Here is a 20,169-nt window from a genome sequence, read left to right as displayed (position 1 = left end):
GGCATCTTTCCAGCAGAATATACTTATTGGGGAGCAGGAAGAAAATCCACAGTTGATTACTGGATAATATCATATGACCTCCTGAAGTTCTTACAGAAGATGGAGGTAGACTCGCGACTGGAAAGCGATCATAATACAATACTCCTTACTCTCACATTGCACCAGAAATCTCTAAGGGCAGGCACAGCCTACCTACCCAGGTTAGAGACTCAAAATACCCAGGTAAAAATTAAATTGAACGAGAAAAATGCTAACAAAGTTACCAAATGGATGTTAGCCCCTGAAACCATAGAGCTACGTACATCTCTACTAAGAAATAAGTGTGGAGGAACTTACCTAGAGGGGTTTGAATCCTTAATTTTAAATTTGCATTCGGTTCTCAGTAACAGATCACTGACTCACTCCAAAAGGCCAGTTTCAAAGAACAAAAAATGGTTTGATAAAGATTGCGTGAAACTAAAAAGGATATATATAATATGGAATACAAGAAAAGTAAAAGTGCCCCCTTTGAGGACTTACTACTTAAAGCAGCTGAAAGCACAATATAAGAACCTTCTAAAAGAAAAGAAAAGTGCGGCTCTGAAGAAGTCTTGGCATACACTAATTATGGCAGTCAGGACAAAAAAATCATCCCTTTTTTGGTACATCACCAGGGGATTGGGAAAACCTCCCCTACCCCAACAAATCAGGTTCCGATTCATGCCTGGGAAGAGTATTTTAGGGAGCTTTATACAGATCCTGACTATGTAACCAAGGAGAGCCAACCTAGTTTGGACCAAGCTCCTTACTGTCCCCCTGTTACACCAGAAGAGATACCCCAGTTGATCGGAGCCCTAAAGGCTAATAAGGCACCCGGGGCTGATAATGTCCTGCCAGAAATAATAAAAAAGAACGCCAGTTGGTGGGCTCCACTTTTAGCATCACTGTTTACATTTATAGATAAAATAGGCCATATGCCTAGAGATTGAGGAGTACCAATTATCATACCAATTTATTAAAAAGGTAATAGAAATGACCCAGGCAATTATAGACCAATTAGTCTTCTAAGCATTATTAGTAAACTGTATGCCACACACCTAAATTATAAACTTCAAGATTGGCTAATTTCAGGGGGGATAATCAAAGATGAACAAGACGGTTTTAGAGAAGGAAGATCTACAGTGGATCATATCTTGGTACTCCACCATTTAGTACAAAAATACATATATTTAAAAAAATCCTCTCTTTTTGTGGCCTTCCTTGATTTTAAGCAGGCCCTCGATTCAATATCCACGATCACCCTCTGGGAGAAATTAAAATGCACCACTATCGATGAACGCCTCCTCTTCCTCATATAAAAATTGTATGCCAATTCTACCTCGAAAGTGAGGTGCAATCCCCAAGGGAGTTTAACCGGCTCAGTAAGGGTACAAAAAGTGGTACGGCAGGGTTGCATCCTGTCCCCCTCCCTCTTTAACTTCTAGATTAAGCCCCTGATTGATCTCTTACAGAACCCTGATTTCCATCCTCCTAACCTAGCACAACGCAAAGTGCCAATTCTCTTATATGCTGATGATGCCGCTATCATTTCACAAACCCCTGTAGGACTGAAGAGAGCAATTAGGGCAACACTCGGCTATTGCAGGCAAAACAAGCTGGTCCTTAACTTTGATATATCGAAAATGTTAGTTTTTGCTAAAAGACCAAGCCAATACTCTTGGAAAATAGAAGGACATAGTTTGGAACAGGTTAGAACATTTAGATACCTTGGGGTGGTTTTCCACTCGCAAGGGACATGGAAGGCACACCTGGATCACACATTGCAAGTAGCCAATAGGTCCTCAAATGCAATTAAACATTTATACAGGTGGAGGTCAGTTAGTACCTGCTGCCTTAAAAGTTTTTGAGGCCAAAACATTGGCACAAATTCTATATGGGTCACAAACAGGAATCCTTGCAAAGAAAGACTTGCTAGAAACCATACAAACCAAATTCCTGCGAGCCATCTTAGCTGCACCCAATGGAACTCCAAATGCCCAGTTAAGAATTGAGACAAGCATGCCTCAAATTCAGGTAAGAGCAGGGAAGATGATGATCATTCATTGGCTTAAAATGCATTTCTTTCCAGAGGGACTGTCCCCACTAGGGTTGACTGACAATTTCCCCTCCCCCTGGAAACAGGGAATTGATCACAAACTGGGCTCTCATGGGCTCTCACCATTATTCTTAATGTCCCTAGGCTTTGATCAAGCAAAGCAAGAAGTAATTAATAGAATGAAGGACATGGAGTTCCAAGAAGAACTAAATAGGTTGCCTCTCCACGGTAGGGACAGAATCAAACAGGGTGTGTGGGAATCGGCAAGATATCTAAATGACCTGATCTTCCCAAAACAAAGAATAGCTTTCTTCAGAGCCAGATTTAGCATTTTTCCTTCAGCACTCCTCCAGGGTAGGTATAAGAGTACACCTATAGCAAAACGGGTTTGTATATGTGGTAAAGGAAAAGTGGAAGATAATTCACATGTTCTATTTCACTGCGAGCTATACAGAGCTTGTAGGTCTGCACATATTCTCCCCTTATTAGAGAGATTGCCAGGGAGGGCAGACAATTTTTATCTAGGCTTTCTCCTCCAGGACACTAACCCGGTTACCACGTATGCAGTGGCAAAGTTCTGTGCTGCTGCAATGTCCATAAAAAAAAAATTGGCTACAGAAGTATAGTTGTCATCTTGTACCAATTATCTGGACATATCTCTAACGATCTTTGGACCATTGTATTTACTCCTATACTTAACAGCATTGCACCCAGGTAAACCAGGGAGTCATTTTCCACTTTTAATGTCAATACTTTTTAATTATATCTTAATGTCAGTACTTTTTAGCATATTGTAAAAACTAATGTGTATTGCTGGTCTTTGACCGTAATAAAGATTTACTTACTTACTCCTTCCTTCCTTCCTTCCTTCCTTCCTTCCTTCCTTCCTTCCTTCCTTTCCAGGGTAGTCTCTATTTCTGGTATTCCTTAGAGGATTTCCACTTTACGTGGAATAAGGTTCAACACTGCTTAGCTTTTGGAGATCACTTAAGGTCAGCTAGATGTTGATTTATCCAACATGGAAGAAAGCAAGTTGAAGGAGGAGGAACATCAAAAGGCTAGCACTCCACCAATCTCACCACAGAGATGGTCACCTGCTGACAGCTTCCCTGCTCACTGTCTAAAACCAGGTGTTCTCTTATACCTGCCCTGGAGGAGTGCTAAAAAGGCAGTTTTCTTCTCTTGCACTTTTTAACATTCTGCTTCATTCAAATACTATCTCATGACTGGAATGCAAAAAAATATATATCACCTTTTCCCCTGTATTTGTCTCTTTAAAATAATATCTAATTTTCCTTAATCAGATTAGTCAAAATACTGATTCTGTTTACTGTCTTCTCAGAATTTATAGAAAAGTCTTGTAACATTTTCTGTAATAACAACAAAAGTCTTCCGTATAAAAAAAACCTCTCCTTTTTTTTGCACGAACCACCAGGTACAATCCATCTTTGCAAAGAAATACTGTTCGAATTTGGTATTTCATTGTGAACTACTCCATTGTAGCAAAGAGAAGTGGGGGCACCTTTTGAAAAACACTGACACAACTTGCCAGATTCCTCTCTGGAATGTCAAATCTCTACCCTCTTCCCCATGTCTGGGTTTGATGATTCCCTCAGGTAAAATGACTCTGGTTACTAGGAACAAAATATTTTATTGGAATAAAGGCAGTAAAGAAAGAATTTGAGAGAATAGTACCAACTTTGGCCGAAATCTGCATAACAAAGCTAGCAAACATCCTGAGCAAAGACAGAGACTGAGAATTCAGAGGAAAAATAAGGCACTCATAACTGAGCAAGAGCAGAGTCTTTTTAGAGAATCTTTGGTTCATCTGTATCCAGTGACGTGCGGTGAGGTTTATGGTGAGGCACTGACGTCATCAAATGATCATCATGAAGGGAGGACTGTGACAACTTTGATCTTTGCAAGCATGCAAGCAAAATACCCCAAGATCACGGTGGCGGGAACAGCAACTCCTTCTGCTGCGCTGTGGAGAAGAGCCACGCTGTGCAGGAGGCTCCTCAGCGCTAGCCTCAGATCAGCACGAGCTGCAGTCCCCTTCCCCCTCCTTCCTGAGCCAACATGAAGGGGACCGCGGCTCGCGCTGATCTGAGGCTAGCGCTGAGGAGCCTCCTGCACAGCGTGGCTCTTCTCCGCAGCGCAGCGGAAGGAGTTGCTGTCCCCCTCACCGTGATCCTGGGGTATTTTGCTTGCACGCTTGCAAAGATCAAAGTTGTCACAGTCCTCCCTTTTTTAGAGGCTTTTTAAAGCCTCACCTCAGCACTCGCCTTTTCCCTTTTACATTTTTTTTCTTTTCATGATGAGAGCAGTGAGGCTCTGCCTCCCCTGCCTCCCCTGACTGCACATCACTGTCTGTATCTTTTCCCCTTCCTGATTCAAATTCATCTGGAGGCTTTTCAGCACTGTGCCAGAATACGTAGATTCAGTCAGACAAGTCAATTCATCTGGAACACTTCCACTTCCAATCCCCACAGAAGGAGACAAGAGCCCTACTTCTAGAACAGTATTTTCCAATCTTGCGAATTTCCAGAAGTGTGAACCTCAGCTCCCAGTATTTCACAGCCAGAATGACCCATTTCTGGACTTCTAGAACCTCCAGTAGGCCCATTTTTCACCCTCCCTGCGCCTCCACACAGGCAATGCACTTAGCTTGCATGATGAACGGGCCACATGGAGACTCCTGAGAGGGGAGGGGAGGGAGAGGGTGGGCAGAACCAGCCAGGGGGCTCACTGAATTGGGCAGAATCCTAGCTAGAGGATTGCCCAAACCCGTGCAAATCACCAGCAGCCCCAGAAGGCCATTCATAAAGGATAAGTAGGTTATTCAGCTGATCTAGTATGCTGAAGATCCATGACATAGACCGTTTTTCCAACTCGGTGTACGTATTTAATTATGTTAGAACAATTGAATAATAAATCACCTCCCTAAAAAGTAATGGTATTATTCAGTATCGGGCACAGTCCATTCCCTTTCTACATGTGTTCCAGATTAAAGTGGTCGCACACGTTCTCCTCTGTAGCTTGGCCTCAGCTGGGAAAACATGCTGAAAGGAAAGAGCAATTCAATCCATTTCTCTTTCTACAACCTTCTCACACACACAAGGCCACATCTATCTGGCAGCACTGTTTAGAAATTGTGGGGGAATTCATCCAATTTTTGTAAGCCATCCTCTTGGTAGGCCTTTTTTGAAAAGCATTTTCTTCTTGTGATTGGGGTTGCATCCAACTTTATAAATGATTAAGTCAAATTAACAAATAACTATTTTCCCTAATAAGCATCCTTGTGTATATTTTTTTTTATATTTTCTCTCCAATACACTGCATTTCTTTTTCTTTTTAATTTGCCAACTGATTTGCTGAATATCTAAAAAGTATGAACTGACTTTGGGGATCTTCTAGATATTTGGCAGATAGGAAAATCTTTGCGGTAAATGGTGGTGAAAGAATATACAAAGCAATTTCCAATTCTGGTTTCCTGCCATGGTCTTCTGTGGACAGAGCCTGTTACAATACAGGTAGTCCTCGACTTACAACCCTTCACTTAGTGACTTTTTGAAGTTACAATGGCACTAAAAAAAAGTGGCATGACCATTTTCCACACTTATGACTTTAGCAACATCCTCACGGTCACGTCATTTACATTTGGATGTTTGACAACTGACCCACATTTATGATGGTTGCAGTGTCCTGGAGTCATGTGATCCCCTTTTGCGACCTTCAATGGACAAAGTCAATGGGGAAGCCAGGTTCACTTAACAACTGTGTCACTAACTTAACAACTGCAGTGATTCACTTAGCAACTGTGGCAAGAAAAGTAAAATGGGGGAAAACTCACTTAACAAATTTGTCACTTAGCAGCATCAACTTTGGGCTCAATTATGGTCAAAGGTTGAGGGCTACCTGTACTCTTCACTAGTGTGTAAAAGTGTTAGAATCCTGTCAAATTTAGAGAGAGAGAAAAGGAAGGAAGGAACGAAGGAAGGAGATGGAGAAAAGAAAGGGAGAGAGGGAGGGAAGGAAGGAAGGAGATGGAGAAAAGAAGGAAGGTGGGAGGGAAGGAAGGAAGGGAGGAGGAGAAAAGAAGGAGGGAGGGAAGGAAGGAGATGGTGAAAAGAAGGAATGGAGGGAAGGAAGGAAGGAAGGAGGAAGGAGGAAAGAAGGAGGGAGGGAAGGAGGGAGGGAAGGAAGGAAGGAGATGGAGAAAAGATGGAGGGATGGAGGGAGGGAAGGAAGGAAGGCCACAGTTTTCTGACTTCAATTTTTATTACACCATGCCCAGAGTTTTAAACTTCCCTGCCTACAACATATCTGTGGAATCTGTTACTTGATTATTAGAGGAGACTATTAAAATTCAGTCTGCAGGAGGGCAATTGTTTGCATGAATGATTAAATCACCCTCCTGGAATAAAACTGTTACTTGCCAGAGCTAAAGTCTAGATAATGGCAGCTGAGGGAGGGCTCAAGTCTGCAGCCTCCCAAATAGAGAGCGCTGGGTAGCAATCAAGGGAAAATGCCTGGTACGAGAAATTTTGAGTGACCGATTGATTCTTAATCACAACAGTCCGCTGGCCATGTAATGATGCTATAAGTGGAGTCTGCATTTAGCACATAGAGCAAGGTATGCAACTTTTTTTGGGGGGGGGGAAACCCAATCTGGCCTCAAGGATTACACTGCCATTTGATTTGGAAGGGCTTGCATCATTTATTGTTCACTTCAGCGCAGCTCCTTGTAGCAATGGATGAGGGAACAGAAGGAGGATTGTTGTATAAGGGCAATTCGATGCTTGTTCTAGAGGAACTGATTAATCTTTCATGACAAAATACAGACCCAAATCCTGCTGAAGGCAAACAATGGCGTAAAGTACAAATCCTAACAGATCCTAAATTATACTATTATCGTACAATTAATTTGGCAAAATTGCAGTGGGCGCAGGATGGTTTGCCAAGCATGCGGGAACATCATCGGGAAAAGAAGTTGAATCGTTCTTGGTAAGTGTCTGCCTACTGCCTAGCAGGGAAAGCTGTAGCCAAACAACAAGCAGAGCGTACCATGTATACGTTGTGTAGAGAACGTCCATGATTCCAACTTTGGCATCTACAGTTCAAGGGTCTCGGTCAGCAAGGCTGGAAACAAAAGTGATTCATCAAGTTCTTGACAAGGTCAAGCCTGAATCAGCTGATGCTCAGCAAGGCAGCATCCTAGCTAGCCTTCTTCTGTAGAAGAGCAGCGCCATTTCACAGCAGTATTAGTTGGCCCTAATCAAAGCCAACGTTTTTGAAATCATGCACCTAGAGCTAAAGAGAGAAATAATGGAACAGGATAGGTGTGCTCCAAAGCAGATAGGGCACATAAATAGGAGACCAGCAGAAGACAACAACATTGCAGTCTCAGAAGAAAGGAATGTTCTAGAGCCATGATGCATGCCACAGCTGGCACACAGAGATCTCTCTGTGGGCACACCAGTTGTCACCCTAACCCAGATCCACCGCGCATGTGCAAGCACCTCCCACTGGCCAGCTGGTCTTCGGGTCTCTGCCGTGCATGTGCAGGGGTTGGGGCGAATGCGGGGATGCTTTCATTACATTTGTGGGGTTCATGCATTTACGTGTGTGCCCCCCTGAAGCCCATTTTGGGCCTGGAAGGCCTCCTGCACCAACCTGGAAGCCAAAATGGGGCACGGGGGGCTCACACGCCTCCCCCGCGTCCTGTTTTGGGCCTGGAAAACCAACCTGGAAACCCAAAATGGGCAAGGGGGTGGTGCACATATGCAGGGGCACACATGCATGGGGACGCATGTTCGGGGGCTATCGCATTGCATTTTGGGGTTAGGTGTGCACATTCGCACGTGTGCAGGCATGCTTGGGAAGTCGGCCCAAAAATGGTTAGCCATCACTGTTCTAGAGTTTCTTTAACTACTGTCCTACTTAACCAAAAGAACTACCTTCAAGAGAAACATTTTAAGCAACCTGTGAGAAGGTTTTCTGATTGTCCCTTCTCAGTTCTCGGACAAGAGGTTTTTGTAGCTGTTTTCAAAGGAAGCAGGGATGGGATTTGTTTCAGTCTGAAAAAAGTTAATCGGGAAAGAGTAGAGACCAGAATGTGGTACTGGTGAGGAGGATGAATTGTAAGTGGGTTGGTGCCACTCTATGTAGAGAGATAACTGCAGAAGAGCAATAGCAATAGCACTTACACATATCCCGCATCATGGTGCTTTACAGCCCCCCCCCCCCAAGCAGTTTCAGAGTCAGCATATTGCCCCCAACAATCTGGGTCCTCATTTTACTGATCTCAGAAGGATGGAAGGCTGAGTCAACCTTGAACTGGTCAGAATCGAACTGCTGGCAGCCGGCAGTTAGCAGAAGTAGCCTGCAGTGCTACTGCATTCTAACCATGCACTACCAAGGCTCATTAGAGCAAATGGTTATGGCACACTTTCATTGCTGGAAAGGAGATTTTATGCTTCAGTCAATGCTATTGAATGAAAAGGGGAGAAATAAGAGGTATGGCAGTAATACTCCTTTAAGGAAGAAATGTTATCCATTTCAAAGGAACCCTAACAATAAAATGTATTGTCAGCATTTTTATTATCATTGTACCTCTTTCAACCCAGAAGTTAGTCTATAAAAAAAAAAGACCAAGGAAGGGAAGAGAATAATGTGTATTTTCAGATAATTGGCCAAGAAGAACTAATAATTATATACTAGAGATTTTGAAGGAGGTGGGCTTTTGTTATTTTTTTTCAAATAGAAACAGCACAATGCCTACAGAGAACTCAACAGCCTGGGCAAACATTCCTGTAGGTCTGTCTACTCTTCTGGATATATAGAAACGTGCTGGTTGGATCATAGCCACAGCATATTAGCAGAAGAGCAGAAAAGTAGGCATGGATAGATACCTGATCTACAGTAAACCCCAAAGGATGCCTGCAGACACGTTCCAGTTAATTTCCCCAGAGATAACATTATATGCTAGACAGTGTCCTCAGTTCCTTTATTTGAGAAACAAACTTTGAATAAATATCCTCCCACAGAAGCTCCTAGCATAAAGAAAAAGGTAAATTTCTTAAAGGGCAAATTCTGTTATTTGGCTGCACAATGGAAAGATGAGCTGAACAGGAGGCAGATGTGATGAACAAATTTGTTGAAGTGGAAAAGAAAAGGTGATTCACTGCATGGCTTCATCTCCTGTCATAATTAAAGAAAACAAAGTGTTGGGTGGGTGAAGCACAGAATCCCTGCAAAAGTGTGTGTAAGAGAGAGGGGGGAGGGAGGTAGTTAAAGGGAAACAAGCTTTTTAGATGAAAGCTAAGCGACAGTAACTTTTGAGCCTATACACTCTGCCTGAGAGCCAAGCTGTCAATAATGGGGCAAAACTGGGGTCCTCAGTTGAAAGTTAGAGGTCACTTGATTTACCAGTAGACTTTGGGAATAAAAGCAAGGGAAAGAGAATCTCAATGGAGAAGACGCTTTTCAGAAACATTTCGTCTAAGAAGATATGATGCTCCGGAAACCTTATGAACCCTAAGAAGATGAATGATGGACACAGTAGTTGAATTCCCAATATGACAAGTCTTTCTGTCCTATACTGCCATCCCATCATAAACTTAATACATCTTAAGGTTTAATGTTCTCTTTGGACAAACTGAATCAGGCAAAATTGAAATCTCTTCCTACCCCATACATGTTGGTTCTTCAAAAACATGGTGTCCGATGCTTTCATGTGTTCATTGGGATAGTTGCAAAAGGCAGTGTGGCTACTGGGATTTCTTAGAGAATTCCCAAAAGCTGAAGTGCAGCTGCCAATAGTATTTTATTGGCCATCAAAGAGCTGAGACTGTATCCTACAACTGACCTTTTCTTCTCTCTAAAACAGGGGCATCCAACCTTGGCAACTTCAAGACTTGTGGACTTCAATTCCCAGAATTCTAGGAGTTGAAGTCCACAAGTCCTAAAGTCGCCAAGGTTGGATACCCCTACTCTGAACCACACATCATTGTGTATAGCACAATGAAAGCCCTTCTATAAAATCTGATTCACATTTAGCTGGAAAGAGAAAAAGAGAGGAGAGATGCCATTGTGCAGTTCCCAATGTTAGTCAACTATTAGCCAACATTAAACAAAATAATTATTTACATTAAATTTGAGACCATGCACATGATCGCTTCTTCAAATGACACGAGATGGATCATTTTCTAAAGATCAAGACAGAGAATCCTGATGTGAATTAGGTTTCCTGTCCTCTTATCGAATTGCACCCCACGCAGCTAGGACCTCTCTCAACATTTTCCACTCCAATTCCTTTGCCTCTCCAAAACCCACCTTCTTGAGTGGCATCAGACAGGGCAGAAGAAGCTGAGGCAGAACGAAAGAGACTCTCTGGCTCTGCTTTTCTGCTTGCATAAGACAATCCTGAATCCAAGCCAGCAAATATTTCTTTCTCTCAAGTCATTCTACATCAATCAAGTGTGTTCATTACACCAGCTGTTTGATGGTTGGAGACTGCACTTGACATATTTGGGGTTACTCAATAGGTAAGGGAAGAACGCAAAATGATGGCACTAGCTTTATTTATTTTTTGGAGGGGGCGAAGGAAAGTGATTAAGCAAGTTTTTTTTTAAACTCTTGAACCTAAGCAAAAGTTTTCATTAGAGTTTGTGATTGTTCTTTTTCATTTCCAAACCCCAGGAAAATCTGCCATTAATTTGCAGCAACTGTGATCAATGAGTCTTGAAGACCACATAACAATGTCGACGAGCCCATGTGCAACTGGAGTCTTCTATTTCCAAACTCTTGTATAAATACATGAGTCATATACCACATAAGGACACGATACAGCCTCCTTTTAATATGGGGTCGGGGTGTCAGGCCCAAAAAAATCAGGTTCAATGTGAAAGTTCAATTAAATTGATTTATTGTTATAGCCTATGCCCATGATGGCGAACTATGGCACGTGTGCCCAAAGTGGCACGTGGAACCATGTCACTTGGCATGTGTGGCATCGCCCGTTCCTCTTTTGGGTTTCTGGCATGCATACACATGTGACAATCAGCTGACCTTCGTACATGTGGCAGTGCCGGACACTGGAGGAGCTGGACTTCAATTTTCCAGTGTGAACATGCGTGCCAGCCAGCTGACTGTCACGCATGCATGCCCACCAGTAATTGGAAGACTAGCTGGCTGGCGTGTATGTGCACTCCAGAAACCAGAAGTTTATTTTTCGTTGTGTGCATGCCCCCTGGGCAGCTCCTATTCCAGGTGGCATCCCAGATGAGTGCACACTCCTTTTTCGGCACTCAGTGCTAAAAAGGTTTGCCATCACTGGCCTATACATAGGAATCTTCTCAACCAATGGTCAGCACCTTAGAGTTAGCTAAGGGTCATTGGCACTACAGAGAGGTTGGACTTAATTTGGTTATGGCAATGTAAGGATTCTAAAGTGATTCCTCTTTTCACTCTACTCCAGAGGTGGTATTCAGATGGTTTGAACCAGTTCACCCAAACCAGTAGTGGAAATCACAGTTGGAGCTGGTGGGGCTGCCCACCCATTCTGGCTCTATGCTGTCCTATTTAGGCACATTTTCAAGCCATGTGCATGTGTGCAAGCCGCATGTGCGATCAAAGCATGGAAGCCACGCACATTGCAAACTGGTAGGGAAAGTAAGTGAATATCACCACTTCTCCACTCCTAGGTGCTGCCATTCTTTCTCCCATAGGGGAGTGTTTTTTTGTGATTCCCAATATCTGCTGAGAATGGTTGTCAGCAGATGGAGTTCCCATGTTGACTTCCTTGAGCGCCTTCCTTTTGGCTTCCCCGAGTTTTCTATATTTTATATACCAAAATTGCCATAGCAGGTGTGGCAATGTCTTATGGAGAGTGTGCCTTGGGGGAGGGGGCACATAAATAGTGATTTTCTAGTTACGCAGCTCCCAGTGATTTCCCTTCTCCATTTTCCCCCCTGCATTTGAGGGTGCCATGTAGAGTAACACACAATGATTTTTTCTTATATGATAAGATGTGCTTTCCTATCCTCCGGAGGTTAATTTGTGCATATTTATTCATGGGGAAGGGAGCAATTAAATAAGTTTGTTCTGCTGATATGCAGACACCGTTGGTGGTACTACATCCCCCCCCCAATATAATATCTAATGGCTGATTCACACATAGGCTCAGCACGAGGAGAAGAACATTCTGTGAACTATTATAAATGCCCTGTCAACATATTTTCTTCCTCTCATAAAAGGATGTGGGGGCCACAAGCATTGACCAAAGCTAAATCTAAAGGAGACCTCCCCTCATTTCCAATTATAAAATAAGGGACTAATCAATTCTTTTAAAAAAATCTGGATGAGGGCTTTCATCAGAATGAAAACTGGAAAAGCAAAGTAACTTTGCCAGAAAAATGAAAAATGAAATGTATCTAGAAGTATAAACTGCAGCGTAGTTGAGGAGGAATCTTTGAGGCTGAGTGAGTGGCATTAAAAATCATGCCGAACAGATGAAAAGGCTCTGAGAGCGAGGAAGCATATCCATTGCCAAGGGCACACTTTAATTTGAACCGAAATGGGCAATAAAAAAAAGGTGATTGAAGCTTCCATTTATAAATGGGGTGCGTATTTCTATTATCTGTGTCTAATCCACTCTTCTCCACTCTACCCACCATTGTGATAATTGTTCTGCCTGTTGGCTCCTCTGTCTGAGCCCTGTTTTTGCTCAAAATGCCCCTTAATATGCAACAGACTGCAAAACTGCACCGAGCAGAAGCAGCAAAGAGAAAGAAACGGATGCCCAGGATGAAATCCAAGATTAGACTAGCACCAACGCATGGTCCAGAAACTGAAATGCTTTGAATGTTCTTGATGCTCCATCCTTAAAAGTTGGATCTGAAATCCAGAGGCCGATGGACATCTCACACAGCAGGGCACAATTTCTGTCATTCAAGCTCTGTCCCTGGCTTTGTAGATGTTCTGATCTAGGCTTCCCCAGAAGCATGAAGCTGAGTCCTTGTCCCAATAAACCCCTTTTATTTAATTTACAGTGAATTCATCTCCAGCAAAATTCCGGCCCACAATCTTTCCAGATAGTTCACAATTACCAACCTTTACCAGGCTTGGAGAGTGGCCAGGCTGATATTTTTCAGACGCCGCAATACTTGGCAAGAAAGTTGGAATGAACTAATTGTCCCCTGCAAACACCCCTCCCCTTTCAGTCCTCTTTTATTCCCTATGGGAGGGGCCATTCACCATCCACCTGTGGCTTTACTCCCAAGTTGCCCCTTGTTCCTTAGCTGTTCCCTTCTCCTGACAGCTCTGCACATGTGCACACTGGGAACAGGCTCCAGATGTTCTTCTGCTCCACTGATGTCTGACTACGAAGGCAGCTGATAACTGTCAGATGGCCCTGGCTCCATCTCTGCCTCCAGCACAGAGCCCTCATCAGAGCCTTCCCCAGACTCCAGGACTGGTCCATGTTCCTCCCCAAACTCCTCACTGTCTGAATCTGCTGCCAGCTCTGTCAGGCCACAACAGTAGGACAGGCAGAGAGCTGTAGTCCAACAGTAAAAAGGCAGGAATCAGATCCCAAGTGAGTAGAAAGGTGGGAGGTCAAGGGTTTTAAAAGATAAAAAGGATTCCTTAATCTATGGTCCTGTTGCTTTTTGCAATCCCAAGGAAATTTCACACACACACACACACACACACACACACACAGTGAGGGGAATCGAGATCACCATCCCCACAACTCTAACTGATCTTCACAAAACTGTGGGCATGGCACAAATAAGCAAGGAAACTGCAGGGCAGCATGAAAAATAAATCACAAAAGTTGAAGATTAGGGAAATTGTGTGTGATAGCAATGGAATTCAGCTTTAAATAGAGCGTTACTAATGTGTAATGGGAAGGAGGGAAGTGAGGCCTGAAGAAACAAGAAATCGTGCAATTGTATGTGGCCGATTTGTCCATTCCTAGAATGTCTGCCTACATCTTGGAAGTTTCTCTTTGAGGTGAGATACACTCAGAGCTAGCGCTTTGGCCTTTCCCCAGTTAATTTTCAGAAAATAAACTCTACACTTGAAGTAGATAAAGGACAAACAGTTTGGGGAGCCCCCATCTGGATAAAAATTCTAGATATTGTTTTTGCACATTGAAGTGGGCACGGCTAAGACTTCATGATGAATAATTTCTTCTCTCTTTTTAAAATATCTCATTGATGCAGAACTTATAACCTGAAGGCAGTGAAGTTTTGGGAGGTATTTTGGGAATTAAATTGCTTTCCAGATGAGATTCAAAGTGGATTTTTAAATAACAGCTCAGTTTCGTTTTGGATAAGCAACACAAGAAAAGTACTGTTTTTCTATTAGTATTTTGCTATTTGTTTGATTTTATCTCAATATACAGGTAGTCCTCGACTTACGACCACAATTGAGCCCAAAATTTATGTTTTTGAGAGAGTCGTTAAGTGAGTTGTGCCCCATTTTATGACTTTTCTGGCCACAGTTGTTAAGTAAATCACTGTAGTTGTTAAGTTAATAACATGATTAGGAAATGAATCCAGATTCCCCATTGACTTTGCTCTTCAGTAGGTTTCAAAAGGACACTGCAACCATCATAAATATGATCCAGTTGCCAAGGGTCCGAATTTTGATCATGTGACCATGGGGATGCTGTAACAGTTGTGTGAAAAATAGTCATAAGTCACTGTATTTCCATATGCCATTGTAACTGATTCAGCTGGATTCATTAACTTCTTTATATACATAACAACAGATGAATAAATGTACAATACCAATAGTAGATTCTTTCAACGTAGTAGTAGTTACAAGCAAACACAGGCAGCTGTACAGCAGAGAGGAGTTTATAGTTTATAGTTCAGAGCAAACAGAGTAGTTTCAGTTTCAATTCTCAGCACAGACTCAGATCTGTTTAAGCTCCCATTGACTGACTTAGTTGCTATGCCTATTCATTGGCTGACCTTGTTACCATGTCTCTCCCAGTCATGAGTATTCTAACAGTCCCAGTTGAATATCCTTCCTCCTCCTCCTTCCTTCCTTCCTTAGACTTTTTACTCATCCCTCAAGAAGTCCCTGACTATCTGTGTTTTGAGGTTTTTTTCTTTTAAAATGGCCCTTTTGCACTGATCCCAGCAGTCTACCATTCACACCAAGCAAACCTCAGCCAACCCACCAACCTGGCAGCGCTTTCCATCCCCAGCATTGCCACAGCGTGATAGAAGTGGACATAAAATAAAGCTGCCTCAGATGCAGGGAAAGTGAAATGGGAGCCACTCCAAACAGTATCATTATTTCTTCTCTATTCAAAGGTTTTTGCCAAGTACTGTATATACAATGGAAAGTAATCTACATAGAGCGTACAAATTTGGAAAAGCTGCTTCCAAACAAAATATATTGGGTTGCTTTCCATTAAAAAAGAAAAAGAATTATATACTCTTAGCAGTACTGGTATAAAACTACAGTCCTTGGGGAAAGCTGTGAACAAAACTCCATTTATCAGGAATAGCAGTGCATGTAAAAATACATATATAAGGAAAAATTGCAAATGACATGAAATGCAGTTTTCCAATAGCTCTTTCACTGAAAAAAGAAAAACTATACAAAAGTATAGAAAAAGCCAGACAAGAAGCTGGCACTCCCACTGAATGCATTTAGAATGAGGAATAGATTCTGCTGTAATGTCCCCGGCTAAATATGAGCCACGCAGAGTTGTGAGGATAGAGGACAAAGGACCAAATACAGAGCTTTGAGCCCCTTGGAGGCAAGAGAGAAATTTATGACATAAATACACTAAATTAAACACGAAGGAATCCAGCACATCTTATAAAAAGCTCAAGGAGCAGCAAAAAACAGCTGAGACCTCCGAGCTGCCAAACCAGCTGCTGGAAACCTGCTTTGAGTCTCTGAACTAAATGATGCCTCCCTCTTCCAGGTAGATGCCGTCGATGGGAGAAGCGTCTGAGGGGGTTCGGGAGTTCATGGCTTCCATGACAGCCATGGACCTGACCCAGTTAATTCAGGGCCCTACTCATGAGGGAGGCCACACCCTGGACCTTGTTTTTGTCTCTGGCCAGTGGACGAGTGATCTGGGAATAGGGGATCTAGACACTATTCCCCTGTCATGGTCGGATCACTCACTTCTTCGGCTGGACTTCCCTGGTGCTACCCCCCGCCGCGAGGAGGCGGAACTGGAAGGTATTAGATGGTTCCGCCCCAAGCGCCTGATGGAACCGGATAGGTTCCAGACGGAACTTGGGCCACCTCCTGTGGACCTGACCCGCCCCCGAGTAGAGGACCTGGTAGTCGCATGGAATAGTGCGGCTACCGGGGCCCTAGACCGGGTGGCGCCTTTGCGGCCTCTCCTGCGGCGAAGAACCACCCTGGCACCTTGGTTTACCGAGGAGCTAAGGGTGATGAAACGCCACAAGAGACGCCTAGAGAGTCGTTGGAGATCCTCCCGTTCCGAATTTGACCGAGCACAGGCACGAGCCTATTTGAAGACGTACCTTGTGGCACTAAGAGCGGCCAAACGTCAACATTGCGCCGCTCTTATTGCGTCTGCAGATAACCGCCCTGCCGCCCTGTTTCGGGTGACCCGTTCCCTCTTGTTTGAGAGACCACGGGAAGCCCCTCTACAGGGCAGAGCAGAGGAGTTTGGGAATTATCTACAGGACAAAGTCGCTCAAATCCGGATGGGATGGACCCCTTTCAGTGGTCCAGTAGAGACGCCCGTTGCGAGTCTTGAGGGACCGCTTTGGGAGGAGTTTGACTCGGTTGCCATCGAGGATTTGGACAGGTTGCGTGGACGTCTGCGACCCACCACATGTTTATTGGACCCGTGTCCCTCCTGGCTTGTACTGGCATCCTGGGAGGTTACGCGCGACTGGCTCCTGGGCCTGGTGAACGCCTCGTTGGGTGAGGGGTCTCTACCGGCCGCCTTGAAAGAGGCGGTGGTGAGGCCCCTGCTCAAGAAGCCTTCCCTGGACCCAACGGACCTAGTCAATTATCGTCCAGTCTCCAACCTTCCTTTTTTAGCGAAGGTTGTAGAGAGTGTGGTAGCACAGCAGTTCCCACGTCACCTGGAGGAAAATGATTATCTAGACCCGCGCCAGTCCGGCTTCCGACCCGGGCACAGCACGGAGACGGCCTTGGTCGCATTGGTCGATGATCTCTGGAGGGCCAGAGATAGGGGTTGTTCCTCTATCCTGGTCCTATTAGATCTCTCGGCGGCGTTCGATACCATCGACCATGGTATCCTGTTGCACCGGCTAGAGGGGCTGGGAGTCAGAGGCACCGTTTTACGGTGGTTTGGCTCCTACCTCTCTGGTCGGACGCAACGTGTGTTGACAGGGGAGCAGAGTTCGACCCGGAGGCCACTCACATGTGGAGTGCCACAGGGATCGGTGCTCTCGCCCCTCCTGTTCAACACATATATGAAACCGCTGGGCGAGATCATCCGTGGTTTTGGAGTGGGATATCATCTGTATGCTGATGATACTCAGCTATACATTTCCACTCCGAACCACCCCAATGAGGCCGTCGAAATGATGTCCCGGTGCCTGGAGGCCGTACGGGTCTGGATGGATGGCAACCGACTAAAACTCAACCCTTCCAAGACGGAGTGGCTGTGGCTTCCGGCCTCCCGGTTCAACCAGGTGCTTCCATCTCTGGCCATCGGGGGCGTCCAACTAGCCCCCATGGAACAGGTGCGCAATTTGGGCGTCCTCCTGGATACCCGGCTGTCCATGGATAACCATGTAACAGCCGTGGCAAGGGGGGCGTTCCATCAGGTTCGCCTGATGCGCCAATTGCGCCCCTTATTGGACCGGGATGCCCTACGCACAGTCACCCATGCGCTAGTGACGTCTCGCCTGGATTACTGCAATGCTCTCTACATGGGGCTTCCCTTGAGATGCACTCGGAGACTACAGTTGGTCCAGAACGCGGCCGCGCGGGTGATTATGGGGAGGACCAGATACTCCCCTGTAACACCTCTCCTGCGCGAGCTGCACTGGCTGCCTGTGGTCTACCGAGTGCGTTTCAAGGTTTTGATTATGATCTTTAAAGCGCTCCATGGCACAGGGCCTAGTTATATGCAGGATCGCATCCTGCCCCACACATCCCTACGACCAATTCGCTCACACAGAGAGGGACTTCTCCGGGTGCCGTCCGCCAAACAGTGTCGGGGGGCGACACCCAGGAGCAGAGCCTTCTCTGTGATGGGCCCAGCCCTATGGAATGACCTCCCCCGTGACATCAGGATTACTTCCGATCTCCGCTCCTTCCGTGTACAGCTGAAGACCCACCTCTTTCAATTATCCGGCCTGGCTCAATCGCAATCGTAATTTTCCCATTCCTCCAAACTGTTTTTTAAATTGTTCTTAAATATTAATTTTATTGGGTTTTTACAATTGGGGTATTTTAAAGTAGATTTTTAACTGTCTATTGATGTAATTTGTTTCCTCCTCCGTGTATATGTATATGTGTTGTGTATGTATGTACGTTTGGTGTTGTTATGTATTTTATGTTATATGCTCCATTGTACGCCGCCCCGAGTCCTACTTGGAAAGGGAGCGGCTAATAAATCCAAATTTATTATTATTATTATTATTATTATTATAGATCTTCCATCCATCCATCGTGTTGTGGCCCGCCAGCGACCAGCAGAGCTGGCAGCAGAGTCAGATAGTGAGGCGGTTGGGGAGGAACTTGGGCCAGTCCTGGAGTCTGGGGAAGGCTCTGATGACGGCTCTGCATCAGAGGCAGAGATGGCGCCAGGGCCCTCTGACAGTTACCAGCTGCCTTCGGAGTCGGATAGCAGTGGGGCACAGGACCAGCTGGAGCCTGTTCCCAGTGTGTGCATGCGCAGAGCTGCCAGGAGAAGGGAATAGCTAAGGAACAAGGGTCGACTCAGGAGTAAAGCCACAGGTGGATGGTGAATGGCCCATCCCATAGGGAATTAAGAAGAGCAAAAGGGGGGGGGGAGTTTGCAGGAGACAATTAGTTCAATTCATTAGGGTGAAGATCTGTTCCTGACTTCTTGCCAAGTCTTTTCTGTTACAGAGTGGCGTTTGGAAGATATCAGCCTGGCAATTCTCCAAGCCTGATAAACGTCTGTAGTTGTGAAATCTCTTGAAAGATTGTTGGCTGGATTTTGCTGGAGAGGAATTCACTTTAAACTAAATAAAAGGGATTTTATCGGGATTAGGAGTCAGCTTCGTGCTTTTGGGAAACCTAGGTCAGAGCACATTCTTCCTTGGAGAGACCTGACCACCACCACCCTCTTCTTGTACTGGCACCCCCTCCCCACTAATATTAGAGAAGTTGAAGGTTGCCCAGAAGAGAAGGGAGCTGGACTTCAAGCAGTGTCCAGGAATGAACAAAAGTAGGTCTCCTCTGAGTAAAATCAGCACCTAATAACATCAGGTCTAGGCTGTTGGTCCTGGTTGTTTTCCAGGATTTCCCCTACCCCAATCCCTAAGTCTGGGCTGCAACCCTGGGATTCCCTAATGGTCTTTCATTCTTACATGCATAAGTTTAGCTTAGGTCACTCACTTACACCTCCTGGTTAATAGCCTCACTCGAATCACTTTCAACCAAACACGGAAGCACAACCAGTTCTTTAGAACAGCAGTCGCCAACCTTTCTGGCTTGGTGGACTGGTAGGGGTGAGAGGGAGTGGTTCTGTGTGAGTGGCAGGCATGCGCTTGAGTGTGTGCAACTTCATTTGTGAGAGGGTGAGCACCTGCCGCTCGCGCAAATGTAGCTGAAATGTCAGTGTGAGTTTCTGCCTCTCATGCAAGTGGAGCTGTGCATGCATGCTCGCACACTGCTTGTGTGGCCCAGTTCCAAACAGGCTGTGGCCTGGTAGTAGTCCACAGCTGGAGGGTTGGGGACCCCTACTTTAAAATTCATAGAGACCCAGTGAAATTAAAATAACATCAAAATTTCACTAATTGCAGTGTACATTTGCTTTCTCATATGCAAACACACACACATACAAACATTCATCCACACTTATCCATGTCTTTCTCAAGGCTGGCAGGCACTTGCCAGAAGAATCGATGCCA

At 44.7% G+C, this 20,169-nt stretch overlaps 1 protein-coding gene across 1 annotated transcript in view; it reads left to right on the top strand.

Annotated features, from left to right (window-relative positions):
* Positions 1-7,040: 7,040 nt before the first annotated feature.
* TPO (thyroid peroxidase) overlaps positions 7,041-20,169 on the top strand; it is a gene marked incomplete at both ends in the record, with an annotated part of 82,695 nt that continues 69,566 nt past the window's right edge. Inside the window, one exon of the mRNA XM_081943880.1 lies at positions 7,041-7,081. Coding sequence (XP_081800006.1) covers positions 7,041-7,081 — 41 coding nt within the window. The remainder of the gene's footprint in view (positions 7,082-20,169) is intronic.

The sequence above is a fragment of the Natrix helvetica genome (genome assembly GCF_964273705.1).
Source record: "Natrix helvetica genome assembly, chromosome: 2".
In the NCBI taxonomy this organism is placed as follows: domain Eukaryota; kingdom Metazoa; phylum Chordata; class Lepidosauria; order Squamata; family Natricidae; genus Natrix; species Natrix helvetica.
The sequence above is the reverse complement of the archived record's forward strand: the minus strand, read 5'-3'. Positions and strand labels throughout refer to the sequence as shown.